The following is a 27,869-nucleotide window of genomic DNA, read 5'->3' on the forward strand; positions in this document are numbered from 1 at the left end:
AACAGTGACAGATTTTATTTTCTTGGTCTCCAAAACCACTGCAGATGGTGACTGCAGCCATGAAATTAAAAGATGCTTGCTTGGAAGAAAAGCTATGACCAACCTAGACAGCATATTATAAAGCAGAGACATTACTTTGACAACAAAGGTCGGTCTAGTCAAAGCTATGGTTTTTCCAGTAGTCACGTATGGATGTGAGAGTTGGACCATAAAGAAAGCTGAGGGAAGACTTGATGCTTTTGATTTGTTGTAAGGCTCTGAGAACCGTGCTCTGAAAGGACATTCAGGGACAGCCTCTAGTGGACTGACAAATTTTATTATCCAGCTTCGCAGATACATGGTCTCAGGGAGCAGAGCATAAAGCAGACTTGCACGTAGCCTTTCTCGATAAAAAAAAGAAAGGGTTTCCCCATCTATTTGCCATGAAGTGATGGAACCGGATCAAAGCATTCAAGCATAAAATACAGTTCCCACCGTCCAAGACATAACATACCTTTTGTGAAACTCTAAAGGGAGTCTTATCATGAAACAACTGTCCTTGCTCCCAGAAACGGGGTCAGAAGGAAGCCTTTGAACGCCTCAAGGCCGGGAGTATGGCCCTTCGTCATCGTTCCCAGCCTTCGGCACTGCGTGAACGTTCATAACCCTTTGTTATGCTCGTTCCAGCTTCCAACCTTCATGAGTGGAGCAAATACATTTTCAGTATTTGCTTAAAGCCTTTCAGCTCCTCCACAATCTGTGGTGTTGGAGAAGACTCTTGAGAGTCCCTTGGCCTGCAAGGAGATCAAAGAGTCAATCCTAAAGGAAATCAGTCCTGAATATTCATTGGAAGGACTGATGCTGAAGCTGAAGCTCCAATCCTTTGGCCACCTGATACGAAGAACTGACTCATTGGAAAAGACCCTGTTAACATTGAAGGCGGGAGGAGAAGGGATGACAAGAGGCTGAGACGGTTGGATGGCATCACCGACTGGATGGACATGAGTTTGAGCAATTTCTGGGAGTTGGTGATGGACAGGGAAGCCTGACATGCTGCAGTTTCCATGGAATCGCAAAGAGTCTGATGTGACTGAGCTACTGAACTGAATTGGAAAATTGCAGTCCAAATGGATTGGAGATACGCTATACGTGTAAATTACATAGCAATTTTCGAAGACCTGGAATGAAGAAAAAGAATGTGAAATATTACATTTATAATTTTATGTTAATTACATGTTGAAGTGGTAATGTTGGTAATACTGGATTAAATAAAATAAACTTTAAAAGGAACGCGCCGTGATTGAAGGGTGAGCTTGTGGCGCGGGCCACACTTCTTCCCGCCCTCGTAGTCAGCGCCGCTCCAGGGGAAGCTGCCGCCAAGATCCGAATGCGGATGGGTCCCCAGTCTTCGCCGGCCCGCGCCGCCCTCCCCGCCCCTTCCCCGCGCAGCGCCGCGCCGCGCCGCGCTCTCTGTCCCTTCCCCGCCCCGCGCCGCCCTCCCCGCCCCTTCCCCGCCCCGCCCCGCGCCGCGCTCCCCCCCCTTCCCCGCCCCGCCCCGCGCCGCGCTCCCCGCCCCTTCCCTGCCCCGCGCGCGTGCGCACTCCCGTAAGGCTCGCACCCGTGTTCAGGGGTCCCTGTTCCCACAAAGCCCGGCCGGAGCCGAGGCCCCGGCGCCCTCCCGGACGCAGGGGTTGGCCTGGCTCGCCATGCGTTGGGGGCTGCGCCCTCGCGGTCCGGGGGCAGCGGCCATGGCCGCGGCCTGGAATTTGTGGGTGCCACCCCGCCTTCGTTGTCGACCGCGCTGGCGAGGGACAACCGGGAACCTTTTGGTGCGGTCAGTCACCGGGGCCAGTAACCAGCCTCAGAACTCGAGTAATGGCAGCTATCGGGACACGGTGTTGCTGCCGCAGACCAGCTTCCCCATGAAGCTGCTGGGCCGCCAGCAGCCCGACACGGAGCTGGAGATCCAGCAGGTACGGGCGGGCCTGCTCTCCGCGCGGGCCGCGAGCGGGGCCTCGGGAGGGGTCACGGGCCCTCCCTGGAGCCACGCCTGGGCTACCCACATCCCGGGCAGGGCAGAGCAGGGCAGGCCCGGCCGCAGGCTCCAGGCCCTTTTGGGCCAGAGGTGTTGCGATCAGACCAGTGGGAATCATGCACTTCCCACAGGTTGTACTGGGTGAAAACACAGGTGCAGAAACCTATAGACAAGTCCGCTAGAGATGGCGGGTTCCAGATCTGAATGCTAACCCGGGTCTCCCGCGTTGTTGGCAGAGCCACTTACCGTCTGAGCCACCAGGAAAGGCCAACGGTGAAACAGCTATGTTCAGATAGCATGGATGGAATATAAATGCCAGTTATAGCTTATAAAAAACTAGTCGAATTTGGGCTCTTTTCCAGTGATTTTGTTTACAGTAAATTAACATGTACACATATAAATAAAGATGCGATCATGAGAAGAAGATGAAGCTCACTTTTGTGGTATCAGTAGGGCCTTAGTTGGAAGGTGGCTTGTTTGAAGGGTCAAGCAGCCATGGTTACTTCATCCGAGTCCTCTTCCTCACCTGTGCTTCTGTCTCCTGTATTAAACTGAACTTTCTAAGGCCAGAAATTCACTTGTTAGTTTGTGTAATTCTAGGGTCTTTAAAACTCCGTGATATTTTGGATATATTAGTTAAGTAAATATGCTTAGCTTAAATATTCTTATGACAGCTCTCAGAGTTCTAGACTCACAAGCCCTTTTTGGCCATCTAGTTTTTTAAGTGTTCCATCCAGTACCTTCTGTATTTCCGGAATTGTGACACTTTCAGATATTTTCTTGTATAATCTTCACACCAGCTTGGTGGGTTGAATATTATTCTTTTTTTTTTTTTTCAAAGGAGAGAATAGGCCTACAAAGGCAAAGTGACTTGGCCAACGTCACACAGAAGATGAGGGAAGGGGAGTGGGATTGCAATCAGTGTTTTTCCAGACTGAGAGTAGCAAGTGTGAGGCCAGAGCATAGCAGGAATGAGATATGAGAGAAAGTGTGTGTGTGTGTGTGTGTGTGTGTGTGTGTGTGTGTGTGTGTGTGTGGTGGGGGATCTACAAGTCCTTCAACATGGAGTGGAGGGGGATGGAGTCTGTGTGATACTAAACCTTTGTAGGGCTTCCCAGGTGGTGCAGAGGTGAAGAATTTCTTGCCAGTGCAGGAGACACACGTTCAATCCCTGGATTGGGAAGATCCCCTGGAGGAGGGCATGGCAACCCACTGCAGGATTCTTGGCTAGACAGTCCCATGGACAGAGGAGCCTGGCAGGCTACACCCTATGCAAAGAGTCCGGCATGACTGAGAGACTAAGCACAAACCTCTGTAGGGTCCTGTACACCTTCATGAAGAGCTTAGACTTTAAACTGAAGTCTGCAAGGGTAACTGTTGGAAAGTTTTAAGAGATAAGTACTCAGATGTGTATTTTATTTATTTTTTATATTATTAGAAGGAGTGAAGTTTTTTTTAATAAAATGTTCTTGACTTAGCAGTAGCAGCAGCAACAAACTTACTTTTTAATTGGAAGATGTGCATTTTAGAAAACTCACCTTGTGTTTTAGAGTTGAATATATTGGAATGTGATAGGAAATAAACTGGTGCTGAGTGTTATTTATGGCAAGATTAAAGTGTATGTGTTTATGTGATGTGCAGACATTATTGTTCTTTTTAAACAGAAATGTGGATTTTCAGAACTTTATTCATGGCAAAGAGAAAGAAAAGCGAAGACTGAATTTTGTCTTCATGACGGACCTCCTTATGCAAATGGTGACCCTCATGTTGGACATGCTTTAAATAAGGTAATTTATAATTTTGGTTATAAGATGTGAGGGAAAATCTTTATTTAAATACACTTTGGAAAAGAGTATATTCTAAGGTTATGGCAGTTACATAAATTTGCATTGACATAAACTAAAATGTCTTACTAGAAAGCAGCAATGAACAGTTTTAGTACTGTGTGAAAAATAACATCACTGGTATTTGCTTTGAACTTATTTTATGTTAATAAGTATCATATTATTCAATAAATAATTAATGAGCATCTGTTATGTGCCAGATATTGTCTAGACTCTGGGGATAGCAGTGAACAAAATAAGTATAAGTCCTGTCTTCATGGAGCTTGTGATATAAACAGGAGGAAAGCACAGAAGGATTAGTAAAATGTTTAATATGGTTGATAGTTGCTAGAGACTGAATATTTGTCTCCCTCCCCCTGCAAATCATATGTTGAAACCTAATTTCTAATGGTGTGTGGAGGTGGGGCCTTTGAGGGATGATTAGGTCAGAGAGCTCCCTTGTCCCTTTATGCTATGTGAGGTTACAGTGGGGAAAATGGGGGTCTGTGAACCAGAAAGCGGCCCTTACCAGATACTGAATTTGCCAGCCCCTTGATCTTGGACTCCACAACCTGTAGAATAGTGAGAAAGACATTTCTCCTATTTATGCCACCCCATTTATGCTAATTCTCAGACACTCTGCTGATGTCCAAGAATTGCTTGGTTGTATGTGTGGGAACCACCCCCCACACCACACACACAATTACACACACACATACAGACAGGCATATACACACGCATAGAAATTCTTCTCAACCCAAATTGACTAAAAGGTAGTAGTAATAAGAGCTTTAAAAGAAATAAAAGAAATGGAAAACTAATAGGGCAGGTCAGTTGGGCAAAGTGCAGTTTTATTAAATTGATCTGGGATGCCCCCTTCACTGAAAAGATGACATTCCTGTAAGGTCTTCAAGGAAGCAGGGTGGGTAAGCTGTGGAGTATTTGGGGTAAGTAGAGCTAAGTGAAAGAGGAGAGTGAAAAAGCTGGCTTAAAACTCAGCATTCAAAAAAACTAAGATCGTGGCATCAGGTCCCATCACTACATGGCAAATAGAAGGGGAAAAAATGGAAATCGTGGCAGACTTTATTATCTTGGGCTCCAGAATCACTGTGGATGGTGACTGCAGCCATGAAATCAAAAGATGCTTGCTCCTTGGAAGAAAAGCTGTGATCAGCATAGATGGCATATTAAAAATCAGAGACATCAATATGCCGACAAAGGCCCATACAGTCAAAGGTATAGTTTTTCCAGTAGTCGTGTGCAGATGTGAGCACCGAAGAATTAATGCTTTCGAACTGTGTTGCTGGAGAAAACTCTTGAGAGACCCTTGGACAGCAAGGAGATCAAACCATTTAATCCTAAAGGAAATCAATGCTGAATATTAATTGAAGGACAGGTGCTGAAGCTGAAACTTCAATACTTTGGCCATGGTGTGACAAGCCGACTCATTGGAAAAGACACTGATGCTGGGAAAGATTAAGGGTAGGAAGAGAAGGGGCAACAGATGAGATGGTTGGATGGCATCACTGACTCAGATTGAGCAAACTCCATGAGATAGTGAAAGACAAGGAAGCCTGGCGTGCTGCAGTCTGTGGGGTTGCAAAGAGTCAGACACAACTTCATGACTAAGCAACAGCAATAGCTAAGTGCTTCCCATGTGGTTCAAGTGGTAAGAAATCTGCCTGCCAATTCAGGAGACACAGCAGACACAGGTTAGACCCCTGGGTAGGGAAGATCCCCTGGAGGAAGAAATGACAACCCACTCCATTTGTGTGTGTACTGAGCATACACACACACACAGTGCCACATACAAAGACTTGAAGTGAATTTTCTTCGTGTGTTTGAGGAAGATAAACTGAGGCTTTGGTATCAGGGTGATGCTGGCCTTCCAGAATGAAGGCTTCCTGCCCTCATCACTATTTTGGTTTCTATTGCTATAATTTTTTTTGCCAATTGCAGAATTTCAGAGAGGTTGAATCATAACAAATTCTTCTATGTCTGGCTTCTTTTACTTGTGCAGTGTTTGATATTCATACATGCTGTTATGATGTCAATAGTTGATTCCGTTTTAGTTGTCAAAAATTGTAGAGAAGCATTCCATTTAGAGAGTGTACCACAATTTATTTACTATTTTTTTCAGTCCTTTATTTTTATGTCTACTTTAATGGAAAGTTTGGAGAGGGCATGACCTTGGACATCTGTCTGTATTTTCACCACCAGAAATCTGGTTACTGAACAAGTCAGTATTGCTATTAGAGCAGAATTCTGTTATAATATGTATTACATATTGTATTAGACCTTCCATGGAGGCTCAGACAGTAAAAAGTCTGCCTGCAATGCAGGAGACCTAGGTTCGATCCCTGGGTTGGGAGGATCCCCTGGAGGAGGGCATGGCAACCCACTCCAGTATTCTTGCCTGGAGAATCCCCATGGACAGAGGAGCCTGGTGGGCTACAGTCCGCGGGGTCCCTGAGAGTCAGACATGACTGAACAACCATCACTTTCTTTTACATTTACTTTCTTTCATTGCATTAGACCATTTAATTGTATTGAAAACGTCTAAAACTTTTGAGATGTTACACATATTGCACATTCCTTGGTGTGAAGTCTGCTTGCTTCCACAGAGGCCAAATCATGCTGCTTGATAGCTCATTTTCAAATTATTAGGCATATTACATCAGATGGTGAAAAAAGCATTTATTTCTTTTCATGGACAGAACTGAAGTGCTGTTTTTTTTTTTAAGTATACACTATTTCAAAGCGATTTCTTTCAAATTTTAGTTAGAGTTTATATTTGAAGTAATTATAGATTCAGGTGCATTCGTTAAGAAAAAAATAGAGAGGATTCATATACATTTTACCCAATTTTCCCAGTGGTAAAATCCTGCAAAACTGCAGTACTATATCATAACCAGAATGTTACATTGATACATTCAAGATACCAAACATTTCCATCAAGAATCCCTCATGCTGCTCTTTCATAGCTATATTTATTTCCCTCTTTTCCCAGCATCTCCTTAACTGTTCTCTACATCTGTATTTTTGTCATTTTAAGAATTCTGTATAAATGTAATCAACAGTTTTGGGGGATTAACTTTTTTCACTCAGTAGTATATATTGTATATTTATATCTCAGTTTGGACTAGCCAGTTTTGATGCTTATTACTGCTGGTGGCTAGTAAGCACTGTATGAGACATCACAGTCTGGAGCATATGTGCCTGCTTTCCTTTATTCAGGTAAGTACTTGTAGAATAGGGTGTGTATGCTTAGTCACTCAGTCGTGTTCGATTCTTGCGACCCTGTAGACTGTAGCCCGCCAGACTCTTCTGTCCATGAGATTCTCCAGGCAAGAATACTGGAGTGGGTTGCCACTTCCTTCTCCAGGGGATCTTCCTGACCCAGGAATCGAACCCAGGTCTCCTGCATTGCAAGCGGATTCTTTACCGACTGAGCTATGAATAGTGGCAGTCACCGTTCTAAATGCTGGGAGTTTACAGATGAAGACAGATGGGATCTCTGATTTCAAAGAGTTTATATTTTCCAGGAAGGGACAGATAAATAAATAAAACAACTTCAAATAGGGATAAATAGGAAGGATGTTATTTATATTGATTGATGTAAGTAATACATAACATAGAGTGTACAAATCTTATGTATCAGTAGATGAATGTTTTTGTTACACGACTACCCCCAGATCGCAAGGCCCCCTGCCCTTTGGTAAGAAGTCTGAAGGAGTTTTACATAGAAGGTGTGAGAGGAATGTGTATTATCTTTTCTACTTTTGAGAGACATGGAAGGGAAGATACATTTTTCTGGACTGTTGCATTATTTAATTTTGGGAAGAAGGAATTGAGCCTGGAGCCAAATCTGTCCTTTGGCTTTGAGCCTCCATTTTTCAGTGGGTATATATATTTTTTTTAATTTGCTGCCCACTAGTATCTTAAGATGAGCTAGGAAACAGTTACAGAACTTTACTAAGAGATCTACTGTTTTATTTAGGGTTTAAGTAGTAACAGAGGTAAGCATAATATTTCATACTCTAAGGGCATTATAAATTCTGCCTTGATTCTTTAATATTTATAAGCTAAATATACATAATATTATATATATTATATATAATATTGGATTATTTACATAAATAATTTTTCTCCATGAGAGTAAAGCAAAATGTAATTTTTTACTCTGATTTTTAGGAAGTTCAGATTATTTCTTAAAATGGTAGTGTGGATTGCTTATTTGCATTCTCCAACTTAAAAAAAAAACTAGTAATCTTGGATATAATGTTTTTTGCTTTGAAATCTTTTGTAATTTGATTTCTTCCTGGGGGAGTTAATGACATTTTAAAAATCAGATACTTGTTATGCTTGTATTTATGTAGAACATAAGTTGGTAGATTTAATAGGTAATTCTGTGTAAATCCTTCAGAGTTGGATTTTATTAGTGTTTTAAAGTGATACTAAGAGAACATAAGTTGTAGGCCACGTGCTTTTTGTATGAATGATGATTATCATTTCATCTTTGCAGATTTTGAAAGACATAGCCAATCGATACCATATGATGAGAGGTTCCAAAATACATTTTGTGCCAGGCTGGGATTGTCACGGGTTACCCATTGAAATGAAAGTATTATCAGAACTTGGTGGAAAAGCTCAGAATCTTTCAGCTATGGAAATTAGAGAGAAAGGTAAGTAATCTCTATTTCTGTTTTAAAATGTTATTTGTAAACCGTAGTTCCTTGGAAAAGTCAGGACTTTATCAAAGATACCTGTTGCTTTTTGTTTTTTTGCTATTATTTTTTCACTTATAATGAGATCAGTTGGAAACCACTGTGTCACAGAAAATTCAGATTTTGTGTAATTTACTTTTGTGAGAACTTATGTTCACAAATGAAGGAAAGTTTTGTGAGCAACGTCCAAGTACATGTTTCAATTCTTTGGTCCTCACGTTTTGTTGAAATTATTATTTTGGTTATTGTTTTTATTTACTTTCTTGGCTAGAACCTGTTGACCTATTTTAGGTCCTAAACCAAAAGTAAATTTTTAATTAAAATTTTTTTAGAAGTCTCTTTTTCAGTCCTTTCCTTCAGTAGAATGAGTCAAAGAGGACTTGTCTGTTCTTATCTGTTAAACTGTTGTATAATTGGATATGATTTTGAAGATCTCATACTTCCTTGTGGAACAGTATGATTGGTTACACTAATTAATTTTGTGTGTGTGTGTGTGTATATAATGAAATAATTATTCTCTGACCTTTTCTTAAATTATCAAGTAAGAGTAGCTTTTCCAGTTTGTTTTTTTTTTAATGTAAGATCATTTTATGATCTCTGAATAATGGAAGAGAAGGTAACAAAATTTTAACTTTTGAAATTTTAGTTAACTTTAGAATTGTTGTAGGTATCTGCTGAATACTTTGACCTTTAGGATAACTTTACTTTTAAACATTTTTATAGTCTAAATTTGGTGTAATACCTGCATTTAGAGAGGTGCATGCTAAGCTGTGTTCAAGAATTTTAACTCATTTTCAAATTGTGTGTGACGTTTGCGTTTAGAGAGATACATGCTAAACCGTGTTCAAGAATTTTAACTCATTTTCAAAATGCTTTTTGTTTACTGATTTTAGCTAGATCATTCGCCAAAGCAGCAATTGAGAAACAGAAATTGGCATTTATTCGCTGGGGAATAATGGCAGATTGGAATAATTGCTACTATACTTTTGATGGAAGATATGAGGCTAGGCAGTTGAGAATTTTCTACCAAATGTATGATAAGGTAATAAAGTTTTTTTTCCTTTGAGTATGTTGAATTACATGTTACAGAATTCCAGTTTTCATATATATTTGTCTTTTATAGGGCTTGATTTATCGATCTTACAAACCTGTGTTTTGGTCTCCTTCATCAAGGTATTTATGTGTTTTGGGTAGCTAAAGTGGAGAATTTTGTGGGACTTCCAAATATTTATGTTTAATGTTTTTAAACCTTAGGACTGCATTGGCTGAAGCAGAACTTGAATATAATCCAGAGCACGTCAGTCGCTCAGTATATGTAAAATTCCCTCTCCTGAAACCTTCTCCTAAGTTGGCATCTCTTCTAGGTAAGATTTATCCGTTGTTTACTACTACTACTAAGTTGCTTCAGTCGTGTCCGACTCTATACGACCCCATGGACGGCAGCCCACCAGGCTCCCCCGTCCCTGGGATTCTCCAGGCAAGAACACTGGAGTGAGTTGCCAGTTCCTTCTCCAGTGCATGAAAGTGAGAAGTGAAAGTGAAGTTGCTCAGTCATGTCCGACTCTTCGCGACCCCATGGTTGCCATTGCCTTCTCCGATCCGTTGTTTTTAAGTTTATTAAATTTAAGGAATTAAAACATTTGATTTGCTAGCATATTTGAAATTTTATTTTCACAGATGGTTCATCTCCTGTTAGTTTTTTAGTGTGGACCACACAGCCTTGGACAATTCCAGCCAATCAAGCTGTTTGTTACATGCCAGAATCAAAGTAGGTATATTACAGCAATTTTTGTTTTATCCACAAATAGGATCAGTTCCATTTTTTAGCATTATTTTGATCTTATTGCATCTTCATTATCCTCTTAAAATTAGTGACTTATCACTTAGTTTTTATGTTCATATAGATTTTATTAAGCTTTAGAGAATTCTACTTAAGACCTTATTTTCCAGCTTCTTTGGAAAAGAAAACAGAAATGTAAGGAGTGAAGTCCTTTGAAAATAGTACTTTTTTTAATCTTAAAGTTAGTTTTTCTAAAGTGATATAGAACGTTTAAAATGTTATCTCTGGTTTTTCCTTTTTCATTGTTAGTAGCTTACTCCTCAGTTTTATTTTAGGTATGCTGTTGTGAAGTGTTCCTCATCCGGAGACTTGTACATTCTCGGTGCAGATAAAGTAACATCTGTTGCTTCTACTTTGGGAACAACATTTGAAGTTATTTCAACATTTTCAGGTGAGGATTTATAGATATTCTGACAGTCAAAGTCGTCAAAATACTGGGTTGATCTGAGTTCAGTACCTTGCTGAACATTGCTCGTTGTAGATAAAACAAATATGGCTTCTTCCTTTCTAGAATGTATTTTATATTGATCAAACTGAAGGAGAATATACATTAAACATGATAGGAGCATAGAAAATATGAACATTGAGAAAGTCACAATAGTTGAAAAAAATATTTTTGACAAATATCCAGTGGAAAATTAGAAAAATGTCCTCTATGCAATATAAAATGTACAAATTTTCCTTTAAATTTTTATTCAAAAGTAAATTACTGAAAATTATTTTTATCTGATTTGATCAAGAGAGCAAGGAAGGAAATAAATCTGTTTATTTTGGGGTATATGATTTTAATAAGGAAATTGAATAAATTCTGAAAGTTATTTCCAAGATAGCATTTCTATCATAAGAATCCATCGTAAGCTATAATTTGGGACTCCTAAAGTAGTGGCTGATTTTGAAATAAAACTGTGGAAACCTAGGGAAGTTTAAAATTACCTTTGATCTTTAGGTATATCTTTGAATTTCTTATGAAAGAAAAAAGATCACAAGTTAGAGATACTCAAAAATGGAAAGATTGTCCAGCTAAATAGAGAAGACCTCAAAATGTATCGGTTCAGATATAAGCCAGTTAGAGGTTTAAACAATCTAAACAAAAATCGATAAGTTTTTAATGTCAAAGGCATAAAAGAAGCTGCAGAATGTTTAGTATTTAATACCATTTGTATCTTACTGCATTCGGTAAGTTAGAGGTAAGTTAGAGGATCTGATACATTCTTTAGTCCATACCCTTCACTCCCCTCTTTTTTTTTAAAAAATTGATATATAGCATTGTATTAGTTTTAGGCATTTGGTATAATGATTTAATATTTGTATGCATTGTGAGATGATCATAATAAATCTAGTTAACATCATCATCACACATAGTTACAAAGTTTTTTTCCTTGTGATGAGAACTTTTAAGGTCTATTCTCTTCGGTTCAGTCACTCAGTCATGTCTGACTCTTTGCGACCCCATGGACTGCAGCATGCCAGGCTTCCCTGTCCATCACTAACTCCCAGAGCTTACTCAGACTCATGTCCATTGAGTCGGTGATGCCATCCAACATCTCATCCTCTGTCGTCCCCTTCTCCTGCCTTTAATCTTTCCCAGCATCAGGGTCTTTTCAAATGAATCAGTTCTTCACATCAGGTGGCCTAAGTATTGGAGTTTCAGCTTCAGCATCAGCCCTTCCAATGAATATTCAGGACTGATCTCCTTTAGGGTGGACTGGTTAGATCTCCTTGCAGTCCAAGGGACTCTCAAGAGTCTTCTCCAACACCACAGTTCAAAAGCATCAATTCTTTGGTGCTCAGTTTTCTTTATAGTCCTCCTCTCATATCTCTACATGGCTACTGGAAAAACTATAGCTTTGACTAGATGGGCCTTGTTGGCAAAGTAATTTATTGCTTTTTAATATGTTGTCTAGGTTGGTCATAACTTTTCTTCCAAGGAGAAAGCACCTTTTAATTTCGCGGCTGCAGTCACCACCTGCAGTGATTTTGGAGCCCCCCAAAATAAAGTCCGTCACTGTTTCCATTTTTCTCCATCTGTTTGCCATGAAGTGATGTGACCAGGTTCCATGATCTTAGTTTTCTGAATGTTGAGTTTTAAGCCACCTTTTTCACTCTCGTCTTTCACTTTCATTAAGAGGCTTTTTAAGAGGCTCTGTTCTCTAAGTAGCTTTAAAATATACAATATAGTATTATTAATCACAGCCCACCTCTTTTTTAAGTGCAGAAGATAGTAACAGACTTCATTGACATTTTAGATGTTGTTACAGAAGTTGAATGGCATGCTCAAAAGGTTTGTGAAAGTATAAGGTTAAATTTAAAGATCCTTTTTCTAGACTGCTTAACTGTTTCAAATTATCACTTTGTGGAGAGTTGATGGATTGCCATTTTGAGCCACCATGTTTCAGAGCAATTTGTATACTTTTCATTTCTGGCTGAATAATCTAGGAATAGGTGGCTTTCTATTTACTAAAGTAGTAGGAATGTTGAACAGCTAAAATGGAACATTTTCTTTGGGATAGATTTTCTTTCCAGAAAGAAATGTAAATTGCTTCTTACTAATTATCTGGGGATCTTTGTTGGGAGGTGAGGAAGAGTATTAAGTATTATAAGCACTAAGTATTGGGGCTAAAGGAAAGTTCATAGATGAAATTTACTTTGCTCCAAAGCTGTGGTTTCCATACTAAAAATGTGTAAAGAGTACAGCACAAGTTTGTAGAGACTGGTGTTACTTGTCAATCTGATTTCGAGAAAAGGAATCAAAACACAAACTAAAGAGTTGATTTCTGTAAAAATCAGTGCTGACCATTGTCTCTTTTAACAGCATTAAAATTTGCATGGAAAAGAAGGCATCCTAAAGTAATTTTCCTAGTAATTCAGGTATTTCCTGGTTATAAATGCCAAGTCATCCAAGTGAGACAGCAAGAAAGGCTTGTGATTTTCTTCAGAAAAGGGAATTTGGTCAGGATTTTATAAGGAAATGTCAGTTTTTCTCACACCTGTTACCCATAGTGCTGTTTTAAGCAAAATGAAATCAGCAAAAGAGCTGTCTTTTCTATGAAATGTCCAAAGTTAAAAGACTTGTGTTCTGGTGGTATGACTAGGTGGTGCAGTTTTTATTGCTCTGTGGCTAGAAAAAAGGATCATAGAAGTGGAGAAATTTATAAAGGCAGGTTTTTTTAGGTTAAATATCATTTAGCTTGGAAAGGTGAAGAATGATTTGTGGGGAATATCTGAGGCATAAGGGGGCCGTTAACCATTCTTCAGTTATTAATGCTAAAGACTAGATAGAATAAACAGACCTATTTAGTATGTTGGGCAAGTGGATGGGTAGAACCAGTGAATCATTTTAAAGCTTGAAACTATTTTTAGAGTGTGTGAAAGAAAGATTAGTTTGTGGAGCTCAACTCAAGAGGCAGTAAAGTTGGGAAATAGTAATGGTGTAGAGGGCTTCCCTGGTGCCTCTGCTGCTGCTGCGGCTAAGTTGCTTCAGTCGTGTCCGACTCTGTGTGACCCCATAGACGGCAGCCCACCAGGCTCCCCCGTCCCTGGGATTCTCCAGGCAAGAACGCTGGAGTAGGTTGCCATTTCCTTCTCCAATGCATCAAAGTGAAAAGTGAAAGTGAAGTCGCTCAGTCTCATCCGACTCTTAGCGACCCCGTGAACTGCAGCCCACCAGGCTCCTCCATCCGTGGGATTTTCCAGGCAAGAGTACTGGAGTGGGGTGCCATCTCCTTCTCCGTCCCTGGTGCCTCAGTAATAAAGAATCCACCTGTAGTGCAGGAGATGCAGGTTTAATCCCTGGATCAGGAAGATCCCCTGGAGAAGAAAATGGCAACCACTCCAATATTCTTGCCTGGGAAATCCCATGGACAGAGGAGCCTGGAAGGCTATAGTCCACGGGTTTATAAAGAGCCAGACATGACTTAGTGATTACATGATAACAACAGTGACAGAAAACTTCAGAGATGATGGGTATGGTGTATTATTAAAGGGAGCTGGAGTTATGTCGAATATTAGAGTCAGACTTGCCTTCGAACTTGAATTCAGTCATTTGTTAGCCATGTTACCTCAGATAAATTGCCTGTGTTTTCTTGTTTTCTGATTTGTAAATTGGAGATAATGTTAGCTGTTTTGTACTATTATGAGGTGAGGTAAGAGTTTATGTTGAGGAGAAGGCAGTGGCAGCCCACTCCAGTACTCTTGCCTGGAAAATCCCATGGATGGAGGAGCCTGGTAGGCTACAGTCCGTGGGGTCGCTAGGAGTTGGACACGACTGAGCGACTTCACTTTAACGCGTTAGAGAAGGAAATGGCAACCCACTCCATTGTTCTTGCCTGGAGAATCCCAGGGACGGGGGAGCCTGGTGGGCTGCCGTCTATGGGGTCACAGAGTCGGACACGACTGAAGTGACTTAGCAGTAGCAGAGTCTTTACATACATACGCAAAAAAAGGCAAAATACACTACTTTTATTAGGAAATAGTATAAATGGAAAAAAATAACTTTATAACCTTCCAAAATACTGCTTTTGTTATGTCATTTAAAAATGGGAAAGGAAAAAAAAAAAAGAGTTTATGTTAAGTCCAGTATCCAGTGGGTACCCAGTAACTGTCAGGTATTATTTATCAGATCTTACCTTTTCAGGGTAACATGAAAAGCAACAGCAATGAGTTCCCACAGAGATAGTATTAGAACCTGCTGGTCGTTGACCCATTGATCTAAAATTTTTTTGTCCTCTGTTCTAAAAGGCACATAACTGTACATAAATTAGAGAAATGTTCTCAGGTTCATTTGATTATCTGTTTAATTTTAATAATTACCAATAAAGTATTTACAGTGCAGCAAGTATTGTGGTATGTTACCCAAAATGCTTAACATGCATCAACCAGTTTATCCTCACAGCAGACCTGTGAGATACAAACTGTAATCACTTACATTTTATAGATTCCTGAAAGTCACAGAAGAAGTAAAAGGGAAAGCCAGAATTCAAGCCCAGCCTTGTCTCAGATTTTGCTTTTCTCAGCCTGATGTCTGTAGCTTTCCTTCAAGAGGTAGAAGAATTGCCAAATAAAATAACTCTTGGTTGTGGTTTTCTTTCCCCACAGGTGTGGACTTGGAAAATGGTACTTGTGCTCATCCTTTAATTTCCGAGAGGGAGTCTCCTCTTTTGCCTGCCAATCATGTGACCATGACCAAAGGGACGGGGCTGGTTCACACAGCCCCGGCTCATGGCATGGAAGATTACAGTGTAGCTTCTCAGCACAGCTTGTCCACGGTACTGCTCCTCTGTTTTCCTTTTTAATCATTGCTTTTGTAGAATTGAAGCGATAAACCCTAACATCTTTACTTTTTGATAATAAGTGATAATTTTTGTCTTCATAGTTAAGTTGTGAAATGCTTTTGTACAATAAACCTCATTAGCTCATACTAATTAAGAATCATTTCTTAGAATCAGCACAGAATTGGCACAGAGTTGAAATTGAAGAATACATAGTAAATGAGGGCATTTTTTTTTCCCAAGTATTAAGTCACGTAGACAGATTACTTTCAAGCCCTGAAAAATGGCAAGTGGGTTTTGCTTATGTGCATGCGTGCTTAAGTCGCTCAGTCATGTTCAACTCTTTGCAACCCTGGGGACTGTAGCACCCCAGGCTCTTCGGTCCATGGGATTTCGAAGGCAAGAATACTGGAGTGGGTTGCCATTTCCTGCTCCAGGGGATCTTCCCTGACCCCGGGATCAAACCCGCATCTCCTGTGTCTCTTGCATTTGCAGGTGGATGCTTTACCACTGAGCCACCTGGGATACTAGATAGTTCAAAAGAGCCATTTTTTTCAGACTAAACCATCCTCTCAAAATTTATTTTACACATGAGTTACTTAGCAAGTTTTTCCATTTAGTTAAGGACAAGTTTCAAAGTCATCACAGTGTATATACACTGCCACAGATCTGTAAGTTAACAGAAGTTTTTAGTATATCTTGTTACTTTTTATTATTAAATTTAAGGTATGTGCTTTAGTAATACAGTTTGCCTTTTTGGTGATTTAAGTGTTTAAATTCACAAATTCTGATTGACGAAGAAGTGGTACCTAAATTTTCAGTACAGTGGAAGACTAGACTATAATGAGATGCTTTATACATTATATATTGTTTTGCCAGATACTATCGTAAGATAGAAAGTCTTGATGCTTTATTTTAATTGTTCAGAACGACTCTTTGTAGGATTGTTTGGTGAATGAAGATGGAGTTTTCACAGATGCTGCGGGTCCTGAACTTCAAAACAAAGCTGTTCTTAAAGAGGGAACAGATGCAGGTGAGTCCTGTATATGTTAATATTGTATTTTTTTTTCTTTTTTTTTTTATGTTGGTATTGTAAATACGCATTTTCTGAGAAGCAGCCAGCATTAATCTTTGCTGACAGTTCTCTCATCTTGCACTTTGAACAGAAGCAAAAAGCTGAAATTATATTTTATTTTGCCATGTTTTAAAATGGAGTTTGGCACTTTGTCATCTTTCACTTTGAATTGTCCTACTTGTTTAATCAAATCAGGGCAGTCAGCAGGGAGTGGTGTTGTTTTAGAACAATAGAGATAGTCATCAGAAGTATTAGTTTTGTGGAAGGATGAAGTCAAGCTTGGGGCTAGATGTTGACTGAATCAAACACTCTCACTCCTCTTGTAACTCTTATATCACTGACCTACACTATGAACACCTTTCTTTGCCCACACCACGGCTAAGGCCAATTGGATCTGGTATATTAATTCTCCTAGGCTCTTGTCACAAACTACTATAAATTTGGTGGCTAGAACAAGAGAAACTTATTCTCGCAGTTCTGGAGGCTAGAAGTCTGAAGTCAAGGTGTCAGCCAGGCTCTGCTCCCTCTGAAAGCTCTGTGAAAAAGTCTTCTTTGCCTCTGCCAGCTTCTGTTGGCTCCGGTAATCCTGGGCTTTCCTTGGTTTATAGCTGTATCACTCCAATCTGCCTCCACTGTCCCCTGTCCTTTGTTCCGTGTGTCTCTTCTCTGTGTATTCTTTCTTCTTCTTTCAAGGACACCAGGCGTTGGAATTAGGGCCCACTCTAATCCAGTGGGGGTGGTTTAGTCACTTAGCCGTGTCAGACTCTTTGTGACCCCATGGACTGTAGCTCGCCAGGCTCTTCTGTCCATGGGGTTTTCCAGGCAAGAATGCTGGAGTGGGTTGCCATTTCCTTCTCCAGGGGATCTTCCTGACCCGAGGATTGAACTCACATCTCCTGTGTCTCCTGCATCACAGGCAGATTCTTTACCCACTGAGCTATCAGGGAGGTCCAGTGTGACCCCATCTTAGTTGCAGACTGCATCTACAAAGGCCCTGTTTCCAAACAAGGTCACAGTCACAGGTCGTAGGGGCAAGGATTTAGGGGACAAAATTCAAGCCAGTAAACCTGGTTTCTTTGGATTACCTGGAGACCATTTTAAGATTCATAGTATGAGAGACTGTGACTCTGCATTTGAGACGTAGAGTTCTAGGTGTGTTCTGTCGTCTTTGAGAAGAACCCGTGGGAATGGCATACTTTGGTGTCTGATGAAGGTTTTACAGTTTCTGCTTTTTTTGTCTGGAGATTCCCAGCTTATGCCTTTGCTCCCTGGTAGACAGCGACTGTTACTGTCACCTGTTGGCTCAGATTTCGTACTCCCTGGAGGTTTAGAGTCATTAGGGTTTTCATAGTTCTTTTTCATTGTGTCTAATGTAAATTGTTTTTTGTTTTTTAAGTTATAATGATGCTTCAGGCTGCAAAGAATTTGTTGAAAGAAGAAAAATTGGTGCACAGTTATCCCTATGACTGGAGAACTAAGAAACCAGTAGTTATTCGTGCCAGCAAGCAGTGGTTTGTAAATATCACGGATATTAAGACTACAGCCAAGGTATAAAGGGCATCCTGCTATAAGGGTTGGGTTTATCATTCCCTCAGGATGAAAGGTTTATCTGTGAGGTTAGGGTAGGGTTTTGAGGGTAGATGGAATTAAGGCTATTATTAATTGGTTTCATAAAATTGTAGAATTTTAGATCTGGAAGGACCTTGGATTTCTCCATTCCTTCATGACACATATGTGGAAACTCATGCTTAAAGAGGTTAATTAGTTTGCTCTAATTTCCTGCCCATGTAGTGAAAGTAGCATAGAATTAGGACTTGAGTTCAGCAAATTGTTTAAGCTCTCAGAACCTCACTTTTCTCATCTGTATAAAGGTGATAATAACGCCTACCTCATGAGATAAGTGAATAAGAGTTCCCACAATAGTGTCTGGAACGTAATAGGCATTCACCAAAATTCTTTTAAAACCCTTTGCTTCCTTAAAATTGAAATCAAAATTCATTTGAAAAGCTATTTCTTTGAGCTAACAAATACTTTATAGCTGGCATTTTAAATATTAATGTATATTTGAGGTCTTTCTTCAATACATAGATGTATCTGTGTGTGTGTGTGTATCTCATGAATAACTTGATTCTATTAAATGAAAGAGCTCAAATAACATATTTTGCTTTTGTTTTTCAAATACATATTTGTTGACCATGCTGAGTATACAGATATTTTGCTTTACAGCTTGCATATAGCATTACTATTATTAGTTGGTTCATTTGTTGGCCTAGCAATTTGGGGCCCTTGCCAAAGCTCGGAGGCAGTTTATACTTTCTACATTCATGTAGACTGGGGAGCTGTGCTATGGACTGTTTCTTTGTTTTGTTCTATTTTTTTACGTTTCTCTATAAAGCCTGTTTTTCTTACCTGTAAATGTAGTTTGTGACTTTCAGCTCTGCACAGATTTTTGTTGCAGAACATCTGAGTCTGATACTGATGCAATATGCTAAAAGTTTGTTTTCTTAACTTCTTTATGGAAAAATTTTAGTTACTCTTTGCAGAAATAGAGAAAATAATATACTGCCATGTTTCCATCACCCAACTTCAACAATAATCAACTTTTGGCCAATTTTATTTTTACCTACATCCCTACTCATTGTCCACTTCCTACCCATTGGATTATTTTAAAGCAACATTTAGGGATTATGTTTTCCATAAATATTTCATCATGTATATCTGACATTTAAAATCAAAATATAATTTTCATGTTATTATTGTCACCTTAAAAAATAATAGTTATTCCTTGAAAGTGAAAGTGAAGTCTCTCAGTCGTGTCCGACTCTTTGTGACCCCGTGAACTGTAGCCCACCAGGCTCCTCTGCCCATGGGATTCTCTAGGCAAGAATACTGGAGTGGGTTGCCATTTCCTTCTCCAGGGGATCTTCCCGACCCAGGGATCGAACCCAGGTCTCCCACATTGCAGGCAGATGCTTTAACCTCTGAGCCACCAGGGAAGCCCAGAAAAGATCGTACGAAGTCCTTCGAGTCGGAACTAAATCAAATATCCAGTCAGTATCCACATTTCTTCAAATTTTAATCAAAATAAATTGCAAATATTGCCATTCTACCTGTAGGTGGTGCTACAAAGGCTTTGGGGAGGGGATTTCTGGTCAGATAAGCAAGGAAGCTGTTTTGTTTAATCAGGCTCTGAAAATATAATTTTTTTTTTTTTAATGAATAGAAAGACTTCTTTGTTGAGACTTTTTGAAATGAAGTTTATCATGTTTTCACTTATGGATATTTTTAACATTTTGCTATACAGTTCTTTTCTTGGTAACTGATAAATGAAATCAAATGCCAGTAATGTACAGCTTTTTTGGAGGAAGGTAGAGGGAAGGAGAGTTCTTGAGACAGTAAGTAAATAAGCAACTTATTTTGAGAAAGTGTTTTCTATGTTGTAAACCATACTACATAAAATTAGGTCGTATTTCAATATCCTTGTTTGTCAACCTAAGATAGGAGCTTATTTCTTAAACATTTAAAAAAGAAACCTGGAAATCAAGTTTGAATTGAGTTTAACTGAAGTTTAATAATGTGTAGTACTTCTATTAAACCTGTTATTACCAATTTTGATCTAGGAGTGTTTGGAAACTAGTATAAAATCGCTTGTCACTTACTTCAAAGGTGAAGTCTGCTCTAGATCTTATTTATTAGATCCTTTGTGGCCCTGTTTTAATATCGCCTTGTTTGCTTTGAAATCTGTGGTTTTTTTAGATTAGTTTCTCTTTGGCAGGGAGAGGGGGCAAGTAAATGCCTATAAACTTCCAAAATAAGGAACTGTATCAGGATAAAGAATGGGAGTTGTAGAAAATTTGTTCTGCTTTCTCTCACTAACTTGATTTGTGAATCAATTGCAGGAATTGTTGAAAAAAGTGAAATTTATTCCTGGATCAGCATTGAATGCCATGGTTGAAATGATGGATAGGCGGCCATACTGGTGCATATCAAGGCAAAGAGCTTGGGGTGTTCCAATTCCTGTGTTTCACCATAAGACAAAAGATGAAGTCTTGATCAACAGGTAGAACTCTTTCAAAATTTTTCAGCATTTTAAAGTGAGTTGTATTTTCTTCAAAAATGGAAAAATAGTGGACTATGGAAAACTCTTGATATATGTTAAATAAAATAGTCTAAAATAACTATCTTTTAGGGAAGTAAAATATAAATTTCAAAAAGATCCTTTCAGATGGGTGAAGTTTGAACAAACACTGGATTATTTTCAGTATTGATAACTCAGAAGTAAAGTCATTGACTTTTTTTCTTTAGAATTCATTGTTACTGATGGTGTGCCTAGCACTGTGTTGGAGTAAGGTGTCAGGAAGCCAAAGTGAGCAGATTGAGTGGCCCGGTGTGTAACTTTGATTCATCCTGAGTCTGCTTTCTCTCTCAGTAGAAATGGTGTTAGGTAATTGTACAGATAACTTAAAATCTAAGAAAATATAATATAGTTGACTACACTAGTTATTTCTTTTTTTTCCTTAATTTTTTTTTTAATTTGGAAAGATAATACATGAACCTAGCAAACAGTTCGGAGTAGAAAAGCTTGTACGATAAAAAGAAGTTGTTTTTTTTTTTTTTTTTTTGCTAATCGTACACTAGACCCTTTATTGAGGCAATAAACAAGACTGACATGGTCCCTGCTCTTATTGTGGTAATAATCTAGCTAGTTTATCTTCTGGTAAATTAGGGTGGCTTTCAGGATTGTTACTGTTATTAAGAGATGTGGAAAGGGGAATATTAATCATTTCTTTGGGGAGTATATCCTGAATTTTCATTTTTGGGGGAGTAATTTTGTTTCAGATTTTTTTTACTAAGTCATTCGGTAATGTGAACACAGAGTTTGACTACATTTTGGGAAATATTTTCACATTTCATCAGTTGAGGATCCAGTGAGGATTTTGAGGGCATGGAGGCAGCAAGTAGTGGAGAATTCAGGAGACAGCAGGAGGGAATGTGCCCTGCCCTGGGCGTCAACATCAGTTTTGTAAAAAGGGTGTGCTTTTTTCATTGTCTGCGTTATTAGTATGCTGTATGTGGTATTTTTATGAATATATATATTTTAGTTTTTAATTGTCGATCCCAGTGTTTTGTTTTAAATGACCTTTCACTGCATGTTAGGTAGCTCTGAGTATCCTTGGTGTGAAGGTTCCTTTTCACTTTGAAACATTCTTGTATCACTACTTCACGGATAATCTGACACCTTCTGGCAACATGGCTCAGAGAGAACTAAAGGATTTGGTTTGAACCCAAAATAGTTTGTTTGCTTCCTTTGTAGAGGATATGGCATTTGAGAAAGGCCTTGAGCATTGGGCAGGAAGTGGGGGAAAGTACTTAACAAGTAGTGGTATTAGAAGCTGAGGACCCAGAGTGCCGAAAACATGGCATGTACAGGAGCTGTAATGGGGCTGCGGGGAAACAGAAAGATGGCCACCTAAGAAAGCTTGGCTGGGGAAAACTGAAGTGAGTCTTGAAGACCAGGCTGAGGAGTTCAAACTTTTAAGTAGGAGTGAGGAGCAAGAGTGTGTTTTAGAAAAAGAAGCTAGGAGTTAGAGATCAGGAAGTGATTGTAAGGTTATTGCAATATTATTACAATTCGGAGCTAAGACTCTTTGACCTAAATATTGTTGCTTATATTTTTAAAATTTAGAGCTTGATCACATAAAAACTAGTATCTTATTTCCCCTACTGAGAATTAAAGTTGAGATAAATTTACACAAGTATTGCTTAAATTCCTTGCCAGGGAGTTTTCCTTCAAGGAAATGTTTACGAAAACACTGGGATTGTTCCTCATTCTTTTCCGCATTTAGAGAGCGAGATTTTTAAGGAGTTTCCTTGAAGTGATTGAAGTGTGCCAATTGTACATATTAGTAAGTAGAGCAAGCTGGTTTATTTGACCATTATTTCATCACTACAACAAAATGGTACATAGGCCAATTGATCAGTGACGTAGGTGAAATAAATGTGAGCTTTGTCAGAAAAAACAAGCAGATTTTCTTTAGGTATAATTTGTGTTTTATTTATAGTCGATATGTTTACACGGTGAGTAACAGATTCTTTTCTCTGCATTGACCTTTGTGTTGTTTGCGTGGCATAGTTGATTTTTGATTTTGAAGTCGCAGAGATATACAGAATATTGGCCTACAGAAATGACAGACAGACTTAGTCCCATTGTCTGTCAATTCATAGGTCATTTTCCTGTACACCATTTCTGAATAATAACTCTAGTCCTCTTCCATTTTTGGTCCTTTAAGGGACATAACAGTTGATTTTTTTTTAATGGATGTTAATTCTTAATTATTTGCCAGTTTTTAAAGACTGCATGAAAGGATGTCTGTGTTTTTTTCCTGAATCAAGTGAGAATCAGGTGACCATGATTTTTTTCGTCTTCCTTGAATATGTCTTTACATTGCAGTGAGTTGGCAGCCATCAAAAGTAACAGCATCTCCACTGGAAATTGACGCACAGTCCACATGGAGTTGCTGTTACAATCGATGATGCCATTAAGAACATCAGGAGGTTCCCTCCACTTTGCAGGATGAAAGTATAAATTATCTCTTTCGTAGTTTCACAGAAGAAAATCTTGATTTATTCTTTTCTACAGAAGTTGAGAGAGTGGTAGATATGAAACTTTGATGTTTAATTTTTATTTTGAGTTAATGTTCTCATTTGTACTTTATATACATATTTGTATTTTCTCAAGAAATAATTCCACTTTTGACTTTAGTATCATTGATCATTTATCTTAATCTGTGATATAACATCTTTATAATTTAGATGGAAATCTATTACTAATTAGTAAAGACAGTTACTCTTTAGCATAATAAAGATAAAATATAGAAACTAGGAAGGAAAAGAAGTTATTGAATTTCCTTCATTTCAGAACATTTAAGTGTTAATGCAATAGTTAGCATGCATTTAGGAAACTTAGCCCCTGATTTACAGAAATATGAGAAATTTCATTAGAAACATGCAAGGAATTTAAAATTTGAGTGTTAGATTTAGCTACCTCAAATTTTGCTCATGTTAATAATGACTTATTTGTGAAAAAGTTCGATAGTATTCATCAAATAAAAATTTCTCCAAAATTGTTTCCTGTCATCTTCAAAATATAGGATTAAATTAAAAACAGACACTACCCCCAATTTCTAGAATTAAATGTAGTAGATAAATATGAAACATTTAGCCTCTTACCTCATTCTTAATTCCAGTGACTTCCAGAAGAAAAAACTATTATAGTCCTTAGCATTTTTGCTTTTATAAAGACAAAACGCAGGGAACTGAAATGACAGCAACAGTTTCTTCATTACCTTATAATCTTAATGCTGTTTGGTTTCTAGTAACACGCTAAATAAACTTCAGCCCAGTTGATATCGAAATTCAGAATGATTGGTTGATGTTACAGTGGCTGGTTCTACCTAGTACATTTTCACAGATTGAAACCCAGGAAGGACACATAATATGTGTATTTAGATAAGGCCATTGCGTAAAGTGCAAAGTTTTATGATGGACTTATTGCTTTATGAAATGCAGCATTAAGATGGAAGCATAGAGATTATGTAGTGATAAGTGGTTTCACCCACTTTTATTAACAGTAATTTATACTGATCTTTAGGTTATAAGTTAACTGTGTGTTTGTGTTAAGTATAACATTTTATTAACAAAGGGGGGATTTCTTACATTTCAAAAGACAAATTTTGACTACTTCTTATGTTCTATTTTCCAGAAGAATAATATCACTAGAAATTGTTTTAAAACTTCAAAGCACAATCTCGATTTTGTAAAAAAAAGTTACACTTCTAAGTATTTATCCTAAGGAAGCAAAAGGACTAACATCTCTTGTACACTAACATCTCTTGTGTTATATATATATATAGGTAGATAAATGTAGGGATGTCTAATAAAATTGTTTATGAAGAAACATGATATGAAAAAGAAGAAATAAAGTCAGTTTTGGAAGAATTAATAGGTAGCCATTAAAAATGGTAGCTCTCTCCTTTTTTTTTTATTTTACAGTTTCGATAGATTGTTTAATAAAATAGCTACAGGAAAAAAAGTCTAGAACATCATATTATATTCTCATATTTGTAGGGTTACCCCAAATTCCTCATGAAATTATCCTCATTTAATTTCAGTTTTCAAATTAGAATTTTATCCTCCTTACATTCCTTAGGGAGCCCCTAAATATTAAAATCTGAGTTTATCAGCAGGGGGAGTTAAAAATGAGAATCATCTGTCACAGACTTTAATCCAAGCACCCTAAGTAGCTTAGCTCTTAATGGTTGCCTGACTCCCTCTGTATGAAAATCAAATAAATGTAGCCCATCCCAACATTTGGCTGTTTCTGAGTTTTTATTACAGTGCTATAATGAGTACTTTCTGAGCACTTATGCAGCATTTACTTGTATTTCTTACCCAAATTATCTTTTCAGATTTTGTTTGAATATTAAATTTATGCTTATTTTGCAGTCCACTGTAGTCATCTCAAGTGTGAAAGTTGTATGTGCTTGTTTATTTTTATTGCAAATTTTATTTTTAAAACTGCCACAACTTTTTGAGACATTCAGACCACCAGAGTATATAGGTCAGGAGAAAGTTCTCACTTTTTTATACCAGTTCTATGCACTTAAATTTTGATTTGTTTGTGTTATGAGAATGTTTTTATCTTTGAAATCTGCTTTCTTATTTGTTATAAATTTTGTTCAGCTTTTATATTCTAATTCAGAGTTGTCTTTATTTTTCTTTAAAAACATATGTAATATAGTTGTCTAAGATCTCAAAATAGAGCTAAGTTGCAGAAGAAAATGCCTGTTAAGGTACATTTAGTACATCATATTTTTATATTTCATGATAAAAAGGAAGGAAGCAAGTCTTGCTCTGCTGCTGCTGCTGCTGCTGCTAAGTCGCTTCAGTCGTGTCCGACTCTGTGCGACCCCATAGACGGCAGCCCGCCAGGCTCCCCCGTCCCTGAGATTCTCCAGGCAAGAACACTGGAGTGGGTTGCCATTTCCTTCTCCAATGCATGAAAGTGAAAAGTGAAAGTGAAGTTGCTCAGTCGTGACCGACTCTTAGCGACCCCATGGACTGCAGCCTATCAGGCTCCTCCATCCGTGGGATTTTCCAGGCAAGAGTACTGGAGTGGGCTGCCATCGCCTTCTCCGAGTCTTGCTCTAAATATTAGTAAGACTTGGTCTATTAATATGGCAGAGCTTCTCTCCCCTCTTTAAAATGCTTTGCATTTGTTTTCAGTACACTGGAAAAAACATTTTTTTTTGTTCATCTGTGTATATTGGGAAGAACACAAGTCATTTTCTTAGTAGTATGTATTTGATTTATGACAGCCTTTTTGAAATTAGGTTTTTTAAAGCTACTACAGGATTATTTTCATTGGTGTAGATAACATTGTGCGGTTATGCCGATTTTAGTATTATTAGGTAAACTAAAAGAAAAACAAAACAAAACTTTGCTCATCACTGAAATAAAGGACTTTCATAATTTAAAAAGTATATTTGCAAATAAGGTTTACATAATACAATACTAAACTTCTTACATTCGACCGTTATTTTGTATATGTAAGTAAACTACCTATATCTTTATCAGCAAATGTAGCAATTAAAATTTCAACTTTGGTTAGGCTAGAAGTGGTTAACTAACCTTGATGGGATTCTATAATAATAGTTAGTAACATGTCAGTTGCAAAATTGAAATCTTTCTTTGCTGTTGGGTATTTTTCATTACAGACTCTCTAAAATACTTGAATATAGTTAAGTAATAATTAAAATATAATTCTGAAACTTCACTGAATTTATCTGTGATTTAGCAATATAAAAAACAATTTATATTATAGTTGGATTAGGCATTCTGAAATAGATATGTAAGTATCATCTACAGTTGTAAGGAGACTAAAATATTAGGACTTTTTTCTTTTTTAAGAATAAAAATTTTCTAGCCAAGATGTGGAAGCAGCCTGTGTCCACTGACTGAGGAATGGATACAGGAGATGTGGTGCATACATGCAGTGGAATATTATTCAGCCGTTTAGAAAGAATGAAATAGTGCCTTTTGTAGCAACATGGATGGACCTAGAAATTATCCTGAGTGAAGTAAGTCAGACAGAGAAGGAGAAATATCCCATGGCATCCCTTATATGCGGAAACTGAAAAGAAATGATACAGATGAACTTGCAAAACAGAAAGAGACTCACAGAAAATGAGCTTATGGTCGCCAGCAGAAGGGGTAGTTAGGGAGTCTGAGATGGACATGTACACACTGCTGTATTTTAAATGGGTAACCAACACGGACCTGCCGTGTAGCACATGGAACTCTGCTCAAGGTAATGTGGCAGCCTGGCCGGGAGGGGAGTTTGGGGGAGAATGGATACATGCATATGTGTGGCTGAGTTCCTTCTCCGTTTACCTGAAACTATCACAGCATTGTTAATCGGCTGTACCCCAATACAAAATAAAAAGTTCAAAAGAAAACAAAAAATAGATAGTTTTCTTTCTCCCAGCATTTCCCAATATTCATAGAAACTGAAGCTCGGAAGAATAGCATGGCGTATTCCTGTCAGTATCTAGCAAGTTGCAGGTAGACTCTGGTCTTTGGGCTTGGTGCTTGCTCTGTCGGCGCACTTGTCTCTGGAGACTTCCTGCTCCTGACTATGTCTGGTTCACGCCTTCATCCTGCATGGGTACTGAGGGTCTTTTTGCCTTTGCTCAGCAAACCCCAGAGCAGGGGAGTCTGAGTTCAGAGATGCAGTGTTTGTCTTCATAAAAGAGTTTAAAAGGCTGAAAGTGAAAGTCACTCAGTTGTGTCCGACTCTTTGCGACCCCATGGACTGTAGCCCACCAGGCTCCTCTGTCCATGGAATTCTCCAGGCCAGAATACTCGATTGGGTAAGCTGTTCCCTTCTCTAGGGGATCTTCCCAACCCAGGGACTGAATCTAGGTTTCCCTCATTGCAGGGAGATTCTTTACCCTTTGAGCCACTAGGGAAGCCCAGAAAGGCTGAAAGGAGAAGTAAAGCAGAATTGAGCCATGATTTGGGAGACACAGTTTCAAGGCCTTGCTTTTAATTGTGTTACTTGC

The 27,869-nt window shown here is 38.5% G+C and overlaps 1 protein-coding gene and 2 non-coding genes across 3 annotated transcripts in view; 1 reads left to right on the forward strand and 2 right to left on the reverse strand.

Annotated features, from left to right (window-relative positions):
- The window catches only part of IARS2 (isoleucyl-tRNA synthetase 2, mitochondrial), a 49,234-nt gene continuing 22,925 nt past the window's right edge, over positions 1,561–27,869 (forward strand). Inside the window, exons 1-12 of the mRNA XM_018060168.1 lie at positions 1,561–1,952; positions 3,679–3,801; positions 8,363–8,522; positions 9,458–9,606; positions 9,688–9,737; positions 9,819–9,928; positions 10,242–10,332; positions 10,680–10,795; positions 15,499–15,668; positions 16,614–16,704; positions 18,143–18,294; positions 20,646–20,806. Coding sequence (XP_017915657.1) covers positions 1,686–1,952; positions 3,679–3,801; positions 8,363–8,522; positions 9,458–9,606; positions 9,688–9,737; positions 9,819–9,928; positions 10,242–10,332; positions 10,680–10,795; positions 15,499–15,668; positions 16,614–16,704; positions 18,143–18,294; positions 20,646–20,806 — 1,640 coding nt within the window. The 5' untranslated portion in view covers positions 1,561–1,685. The remainder of the gene's footprint in view (positions 1,953–3,678; positions 3,802–8,362; positions 8,523–9,457; positions 9,607–9,687; positions 9,738–9,818; positions 9,929–10,241; positions 10,333–10,679; positions 10,796–15,498; positions 15,669–16,613; positions 16,705–18,142; positions 18,295–20,645; positions 20,807–27,869) is intronic.
- Positions 22,893–22,999, reverse strand: MIR215 (microRNA 215). The gene has a single exon (NR_129650.1). It is a non-coding gene; the product is annotated as a microRNA 215 (primary transcript).
- Positions 23,196–23,292, reverse strand: MIR194 (microRNA 194). The gene has a single exon (NR_129629.1). It is a non-coding gene; the product is annotated as a microRNA 194 (primary transcript).

The sequence above is a fragment of the Capra hircus genome, chromosome 16 (genome assembly GCF_001704415.2).
Source record: "Capra hircus breed San Clemente chromosome 16, ASM170441v1, whole genome shotgun sequence".
In the NCBI taxonomy this organism is placed as follows: Eukaryota; Metazoa; Chordata; class Mammalia; order Artiodactyla; family Bovidae; genus Capra; species Capra hircus.